Below are 8,952 nucleotides of genomic sequence, written 5' to 3'. Positions count from 1 at the left end.
GTGCCTGTTTCTGCGTTTTATTGTCCATACAGTGTTGACGTGATGATTGGTGTGTAATGTCTTACAGTTGCAAGGAGAAACGTTCAGTTCAATGAACTGCTGCTTGTATTCTTTATTAATAAACATACACTTGATACACACAGACACAGAGCAACCCTAGGTTAAACATCCTGGCATACTTACAGTGTGAAGCATCAGCGGTGTTGGATAAATGGATTTTAAGCAGAAAATGTGCGATGGATAGAATGCTGAAACTGATAACTCCATCTAAATGTTTAATGCAAGATGTTTGAACCAATGATGCACTGAAAAGTTGCTGCTGAATACATAGCTATAGTTTTAGCACAGTGGTTCTCTGGATTGAGGATTTTTGTTTTTGTTTTAGCTGAGCTTCAAGGAAGAGTTCACCTAAAAACTAATAATTATCATGTAAAAAAAAAAGAAGACATTTTAAAGGTCACTGAATTATTGAAAAAAGGTACCAGTAGAATAAATGGAGACTGGCGCTTTCAAGCTTCATAAATGAAATGAATTCCTTCAAAACCGGTCTGAATGATTCATTCACAAATCTGACTGATTCAGTTCTTTGGCTCAACCTAAATATGTTTAGACCACTTTTATGATATTTTTGTGTCCTTTTTGAAGTTAAAAAGCTCCAGTACATGCGTGCGTGGTAAAAAGCACAACATTTTGTTTCGCAGAAGAATTTCATATGGTTTTAGAACGACATGAGGATGATTAAATGACAATTTTCATTTGTAGGTGATCTGTGCCTTTAAATCAGTGTATTAGTAAATGGTGTTTCACACAGAAAGGCTTCAATGCCTCTGAGGTAACAGTTTTAGAGTCATTTTTAGTGATTAGGTTTATTAATTATTGCCATCTTTTTTTTGGCCGAATAAACTTACATCATTACATCATTGGTCCTTTAAAATAAATACTTCATTTTCATAAACAATATCCTAAAGCTTTCTGCTCTCATTTTACAGTAGTACACAAAATGTACAAAAAAAAGTGCTTTTCATTTTTTTTTTCACATCTATTACACCTGAAGACCATTAATGTAGTATTCTGTCCCTTAGAAGTTTAAATATCTAAATTAATGCTTGTTTATGTGCAAATCAAATATTCTGATGGCGAGTCCTCCTGACATGAGTTGTTCAGCAGTTACAACAAAGTGACAACATCAGCGTGTTTCGAACAAAACACTGAAGCCCCTGAATCACCTGAGGCATTTTATATTGAACTAAAAGCAAATAGCAATTTTTTCATCTCTAATCCAAGTTGTCAAAGTTGAGAACATTGGCATCAAAGTGTGTGTGCACATGCTTTTCGTAGAGATGCTGTTGGCAGTCCAGAGGAAACTGCTCGCTGCAGACGGGACACACCCTCCAGTGAGACTCGACGTGTCGTTCGAAACTGCTTTGCTCAAAGTGTGGTGGGAAGATCACCTCACAAAGGGGACACCGCTTATGAACGTCAGGTCTGAGTGAGGATGACAGAGAGAAGGCGTTTTAATCAATACCTACTAAGGTGAGAAGTGTTTGGAATAAAGATTGCTTATCGTTTACTGCATACTACACAGTACTGTTTACTGCGCACTGCAAGTTTACAGTAGAAACTATAAACATTTTCATCTAGTGCTGTCAAATTGTTTAATCGCGATTAATCTTATCTTATTAAACACACACACACACATATTTACAAACTTTTATGTTCGATGCGATTAATCACAATTAATCGATTTGACAGCACTAGTTTAAACTGCTGTATGCTAAACTGTCACATCTCACTATGTTGACTGTTTATTCAGCAAGTGGTACTCAGTTATTATCTCAGATGGGGGGGAAAGCATTTTATCCCCATTTTGTGTATTAAAATGTCTTAACTTTTAGCAGTCAGATAAAAAAACAAAAAAAATGTATCAATACTCAACAATTCCAGGGCTGTTTCGAGTTACAAACTAAGCTAATTGGTTAATGCATTACATGGGTAATTATTATTAACTAAAACAAAAAACATAAAATAAAAAACATTTTCATTACTTGAAATAAATGAAACATTAACTGAAATAAAAATTTAAAAACACTTCTTTTATTCAGCTACAGTGTAGTTGCCAAGGCAACATTTCTCATTTTCATTGATTTCCACAAAAACTGCTGCACACTACAAATAATCTACTGTAGTATCTACAATATAATAAAGGTGTTAGAACAAACTATTCATCTGTAAAAAATTGTATGCTTCATTGTCACATGACCTCAACCTGCATGTTTATTCAGCAAATGACCGTTCTGACAGTTTTCATCTTAGAAATAGGCATCTAACATTTTTAGATTTTGGGTAAAAAATATTTTTTTGCATGTTTTCCAAAACGTTTGGTCCGATCCAATAATGAGTCAAAAATACCAAGAAATTTGTATAAAATAATTATAATAACATCAACACATCATAGTCCTTATAAAAATGAAGTCTGTTTTAAAACAATTTTCATTACCTAAAGCAGGGGTTTTCATTTCAAACTGCAGAGTTTAGCTCCAATACTAATCAAAATCACCTGAACCAGCTAATTAAAGGGTTAGTTCACCCAAAAGACCCATGTCTTTCCAAACCTGTAAGACTTTCATTCATCTTTGAAACACAAATGAAGATACTTTAAAGGAAATCTTAAGACATTTGTGTCCCTTCATTGACAGTCTACACAACTACCGCTTTGACGCTTCAAAAAGTTCATAAAGAGATCGTAAAACTAATCCATATGAATTGAGCGGTTTAGTCCAAATTTTCTGAAGAGACACGATCGTTTTATATGATGAACAGATTGAATTTAGGCTTTTATTCACACATAAACATTGATCAGTGAACACAAAAAGAACCTCAACCAAACTTGCTTGACGTGCGAGAAAAAAACGAATTTGTTCTTGCGAAAGCTCAATTGTGCTGCGTAACATGAGAATGAACTTCATTGGCTCTTGAGCTTCCGCTGACCATAACTGATGTTTACATGTGAATAAAAGCGTAAATTCAATCTGTTCATCATATAAAGCGATTGTGTCTCTTTAAGAAAATTTGGACTAAACCGCTCAATTCATATGGATTAGTTTTACGATCTCTTTATGAACTTTTTGAAGCGTCGAAGTGCTAGTTGCGTAGACTGGCAATAAAGGGACAAAAATCTCTCAGATTTCTTAAAAAATATCTTCATTTGTGTTCTGAAGATGAACGAAAGTCGTATGGGTTTGGATCGACATGAGGGTGAGTAAATGACAGAATTTTCATTTTTGGGTGAACTATCCCGGTCTCCAGGATTACTAGAAAGCTACAGGCAGGTGATTTTGATCAGGATTGGAGCTAAACTCTGAAGGAAAGCAGATCTCAGGGACCGAGTTGCCCAGCCCTGACCTAAAGCTTTCTGCTCTCATTTTAAAGCACAATTTTAGTTGAATTTCAGTACACAAAATAAAATAAAATATTAAGTTTCAAAATAAAATAAAATAAAAACTGTTATCACTAGTCATTTGTCACTTTGGAAATGGAAAGTCAAGTCCATAGCATTGCATTGTGGGATACAGTAGTTCATGCAGTGTGCTTTGTTGTATACCACAGATTTCGGCAAATATAGTACTTCTAGGTAGTCTGGCTATCACCAGACCAAGCTCATTCTTTTAAGATTGAACATTAGTCTGGGGAGTCTGCTCTGTATTTTCTACTCCACAAGAGGCGTGATCAACAGGCATAGTTCAAATGACTCTGTACGCAGTTGGATAGTCCTTCAACCAATCAGACCAACGATCCAGGTGACGTACATTGCTTCTCAATCGTCATTGTGTTAAACACGCCAATAGGGCGCCAGGTGGATAAGCCAGTTTGTGATTGGTCCCCGCAGATTTGTAACGGAAGCAGGATAGAAAAATGTACAGGTTTCCAGCCTGAGCTGCAGGGCGAAATCAAATCGTCGGCACATCGGGCTGGGTTTACCCAGTCTAACTTCTAGGTATTCTATGCATACGAACGCCATACAGTATACATACTGCAAACATAGTATGAGTAGTATGGTAACATGCAATTCTAAAGATTTACCTGGTGTCAAAGCAGAAGCTTGTGTGACTCTCATTAGATTCCAGACTCTGATGATCACAGACTGCAGGGGCCTCACCATCACCTCCCTAAGAAAGACATAAAACCAAAATGAAATAATTTCTTCTTGACTGAGACATAACAATACTATGTTCTTCAGCGGACACATTTAGCTAGCTGTCGCCTCTCTATTAAGACATAACAGCTATGATCTCTCAGACACACACACACACCCACACACCGACGAAAAGCCACGCCTGTCTGCACACAGGCGGCTTCCTGCAAAGGTTAATGGGCTTTTAACGCAGCAAACGAGAAAGGAGGAGAAAGGGGTCAGTGCCGATCTGCACCCTCAAATATCACAGGCCGGCACCCCCAGCCAATTAGCATAGCCCTCGTCAACATCTCTCTCTAACGAGCCTCTACCCTCGTCACTCTAATCCACTAACGAGCTCAAAAGAGAAAAGCCTTAATTGCCGTTTCATGCAAATTAACCACCTCTGTTTTCACCTATGAACTGAGGTCTGAGGGTGCGGGGAATGCAGAGGGCAGTGAGGAAGAGAAGACGGAAAAAGAAAAAGAAAAGGAAAGAGTTTGAATCAAAGGACGACAAGTCAAGAGGAAGGGTTGAAAACAGAAAGAAAGGAAGAAGTAGTCACAAGTAGTTGCTGAAGAGTTACAAAAAAACAATTGCCACATATCAATTTAAAGACTGACACAATAACACCCAGTTATTATCTCTGAAGCTTACATAAAGCTTCAACATCGATGTGGATAGATACGTTGATTAAATGACTAGTGATACAATGTATCGATGCTACAGTATAAAAATCGATATTTATTTTTAAGATGCACCTTTATTTTATCTACAAACATTCTCTGTCAACTGTTACAACACATTACTCTCAATGTGCGTGTTCCAACAGGTTGTAAAATCTAATTGGCTGTGTAAAATAGGCACATAATATACATATATATTTATGGTTCCGATGGTTCCTTTTAGAATTTCCTATGGGTTTTTCAATTTATATGTAAAATAAAGCCTGTGGTAAACATAACTTGACTGTACTTGGACGTTTTGTTACAACATTTTGAAGCAGTTTCTAATAAGTAACTAGATAAGTCAGCTTGGGGTGTGAGTGTGTGCAGAGTACGTGCAAAATGTCAAAGTTATGTTTACCACAGGCTTTATTTTACTCATAAATTGAAAAACCCCATTATAAAATCTCGAAGGAACCATACTTCAACCGTCATACCTGCACCACTCTATATCGTATCGCTGTCTAGGAGAATTAATGTTGGATCCTACTGTGAAAAAAAATCTGATTTAAACCCTTATTAATTAAATAAATAAAAAAATCTAAATAGTTAAAAAAAATTAGTTTAAATTTTAAAATACGTTTTTACTAAATTATAAAATTGAAATTAATTTAAAAACAAATCAAAATAAAACACTGATGAATCACTAAATGTTATATGGCCATTGACCAACGTCAGAAAACCACGAACAAGCAAATGTATTGTTCAATTATTGAAATATTAATTTAAAGTAATTTATGTCGAATGGTAAAAACAACAGACAGAAAAGTTTGAGAATTCTTGCAGTACATTATTAGTAAAAAAAACCTTGAGTGTTATCAATGGGCTGTAACAAAAAAGAAAAAAAAGAAATCACTGATCTAAAGTTTTAACATCACAAAAACATCTGCTAAATGTCATTCTAACATCTGACAAGATGTGTTTTAACAACGTACTGCAGATAAGCAACCACTTTAAAAATAATGCTGTCCAGATTAAAACACGATCTACCCATCAAGCTGTACTTACAGCAGTCTGAAGTTACATTAAAATCAGATCATGTCTATTGTACATCTATGTAGCTGCCAAAATAATGTACACAATAGAAGCTGTTGTGGTGCTTTCTAAATATTTCCACTGTCCTTACATTGGGCCGCTCTTCAAGGGGATTCTCCAGGCCATCAGGGGGGCTGAGACTGCGTGATGGCTGACTGCAGACCACAGGACCGCCCCAAGGTGGTGGAGCCAAGGGAGGGGGGCGACAGGTTTCTTCTGGGGATAATGCCCCATCTGCTCCATCTGAGGAACAAGAATTCAGTTCAAGTTTTGAACAGGGTTGTCACATTACATTACATTACATAAGTAGTTAGATACTGATACCACTGAAACTTTCTGGTCAAAAACAATTATACTACACTTTTATATAGACCACCGTTCAAACTACTGGGGTCAAAAAAATTGAAATGAATACTTTATTAAACTAAACTGATCAAAAGTGACAGTAAAGACATTTATCATGTTACAAAATATTTCTATTTCAAATATATAGTGTTTTTATACTTTCTTATTAATCAAATAATCCTGAATACTAGTTTCTAAAACACCCACTGGTGCAATTTAGACACATCATCAGTGATAAACTTCTTATCAAATGTTTATTGAGCAGAAAATAAGCATATTAGAATGATTTCTGAAGGATCATGTGACACTAAACACTGGAATCATGGTTGCTGAAAATTCATCTTTCAAATAAATACAGCCTTGGTGTATTCAAAAACATTAAAAAATCGTACTGACCCCAAGCTTGTGACCGCTAGTGTATGAATAATTAAGGATACACCAATTTATTGGCTAATAATCGATATCGTCCGATAAAAGTAATTATTTTCGCTATTGTTGAAAAAAAAAATTAAAACAGCCAATGATCAGGGCCGACTATATTCTGTAAATCAAAAGGGGGCGGGAAAAAACGTGTCAGACTGCAACTTATACTGTATGTGAAGAAAATGTCTCATGTTGAATTCAGGGCTGTCGAAGTTAACGCAACAGCAGTTAAAAAATAGCGACAAAAAAGCAGGCTTGAACCTATGAATCACCCGTAGTTCAAGCCAGGGTTGCCAGGCACCCAGTTTTTCCCCTACATAACACAATTATTTATGAGTCTCCCATCTAATAATCTCCAAGAGCTTCTGATAAGAACCAAGTCTCAGATTTCAAATTCTGTCCATTTTATCACGAGATTTAAGCAATAAATGATGTCTTGACGCCCTTAAAAGTGACGTGACAGATTGCTGTAGCGCCTCAGTTCAAGCGGCAGCACGGAGCACGAGTCTTTTCTACCACTTTAATACAAGTTATAGCATGAAAAGACATGCATGGATATCAAAAGGTGTGTACAACTTACTGAAATGTATCATGTCTCATGTAATGTACAGTTACTCAGTTCTTATATACAGTTAATTATAGTAATATACCAAATGAGAGAGTTCTCTGTATAGTTCACAGCATTAGCTTTTTTCCCTCAAGTAAATATTATATACTTTAGAAATATATTTCCTAATATTAGGGCCCCCAGAAGTCTAGGGCTGGCACTGAAGGTTAGATAATAAAAATGTTCTTGTTCATGTTAGTAGCGGCAACTAATGTTAACAGATGCAACTTTTGATTTAAAAATTGTATTAGTAAAAGTTGAGATTAACATTAGCTAAGATTAATAAATGCTGTAGAAGTATTGTTCATTGTTAGTTCATGTTAATGTAGTTCACTACTAGTTAACTAATGTGTTAAATTAAACATTTTATTATTTATTTACAACCCCATTTCCAGAATAGTTGGGACATTTTGTAAAATGCAATAAAATCAAGAATCTGTGATTTGTTAATTCTCTTGAACCTTTGTTTAATAGTAAGTAAATATTTCTAATGTTTTCACTGACCCTACTTAATTTTATTTTGTAAATATAAACAAACTTTGATTTTGATAGCAGCAACACACTCCAAAAAAGTTGGGACAGAGGCATGATTACCATTGTCTTTGCCTAATCTCACCTAATATAAAACATCTGCTCAACAGTCCGCGGTCGTCGCTGTCTGATTCTGCTTTGGATGATATGCCATACATTTTCAATAAGAGACAGATCTGGACTGCAGTCAAGCACATCCACTCTAGAGTGTCTAAGAAACCACTGTTGTAGAACATGCTGAATGAGGCCTGGCATTGTCTTGCTTCCCAGGAAAGATATCATCTTGATGGCCAGAGGTCTCTGTACAATCCAAATATACGCCTACACCACATCAATGTACATACAGTACCTTCACACACATGAAAGTCACATGCCGTTTACACTGATGCACCTCATATGACAGATGTTTGCTTTTGCACCTGTCGCTGATGAAAGTCAATGGTGAAAGACATAAATTCTTTGCAATCTTGCATTGAGAAATGTGATTTTTGAATTGTTTGACAATTCTCTCATGATATTTGGCATAAAGTCATGAGCCATGACCCATCTTTGCTTGCAAAAACTGAAAAGCTCTTTTACAGTCAACCACGATACCCTCACCTATTACCTGCTCATCGTGGACTGTTTTAAAAAGAGTTTAACTTGGATATTCTATAATCTTTTCACTTTTATTTTGCCTCTGTCCCAACTTTTTTGTAGTGTGTTTCAGCCATCAAAATCAAAAATAGTTTATATTTACAAAATACAATTATGTTGGTCAGTGAAAACATTGGAAAACTTTTCTAAAAAAAAAAAAAAAAAAGTTCAAGAGAATTAACAAAATCATTGATTGTGGGTTTCAATGCATTTTATAAAATGTCCGAACTTTTCTGGAAATGGGTTTATAAAATAAAAAAGTAATAATAGCAGACTGAAGGGCGCACCCACCCCGGGTCTCTTGCTCTGAATAGGGGTTCCCGTACTGCAGTTCAGCAGGCTGTTGGGGCACCAGTGGAAGAGGAGGCGGGTCTTGTGGATACGGCAGTGGGTAACGCAGCACCACTGGCTCTCTGACCTTTGAATTCCGACTCCCTGCTGTCTCTCCTCTGTTCATACACTGCCGCAACTCCTGTAAG

General features: G+C 36.1%; 1 protein-coding gene across 2 annotated transcripts in view; it reads right to left on the bottom strand.

Moving 5' to 3' along the window:
• Positions 1-97: 97 nt before the first annotated feature.
• Positions 98-8,952, bottom strand: part of tax1bp1a (Tax1 (human T-cell leukemia virus type I) binding protein 1a) — a 30,198-nt gene continuing 21,343 nt past the window's right edge. For both annotated transcript variants that reach the window (XM_084131341.1, XM_084131342.1), the window contains exons 14-17: positions 8,765-8,945; positions 6,023-6,174; positions 4,081-4,166; positions 98-1,485 (exon numbers count right to left, since the gene is read on the bottom strand). In XM_084131341.1, the coding sequence (XP_083987467.1) occupies positions 1,275-1,485; positions 4,081-4,166; positions 6,023-6,174; positions 8,765-8,945 (630 nt within the window). In that variant the 3' untranslated portion in view covers positions 98-1,274. The remainder of the gene's footprint in view (positions 1,486-4,080; positions 4,167-6,022; positions 6,175-8,764; positions 8,946-8,952) is intronic.

The sequence above is a fragment of the Abramis brama genome (genome assembly GCF_963993115.1).
Source record: "Abramis brama genome assembly, chromosome: 12".
Taxonomy (NCBI): Eukaryota; Metazoa; Chordata; class Actinopteri; order Cypriniformes; family Leuciscidae; genus Abramis; species Abramis brama.
This window is presented reverse-complemented; position numbering and strand designations above follow the sequence as displayed.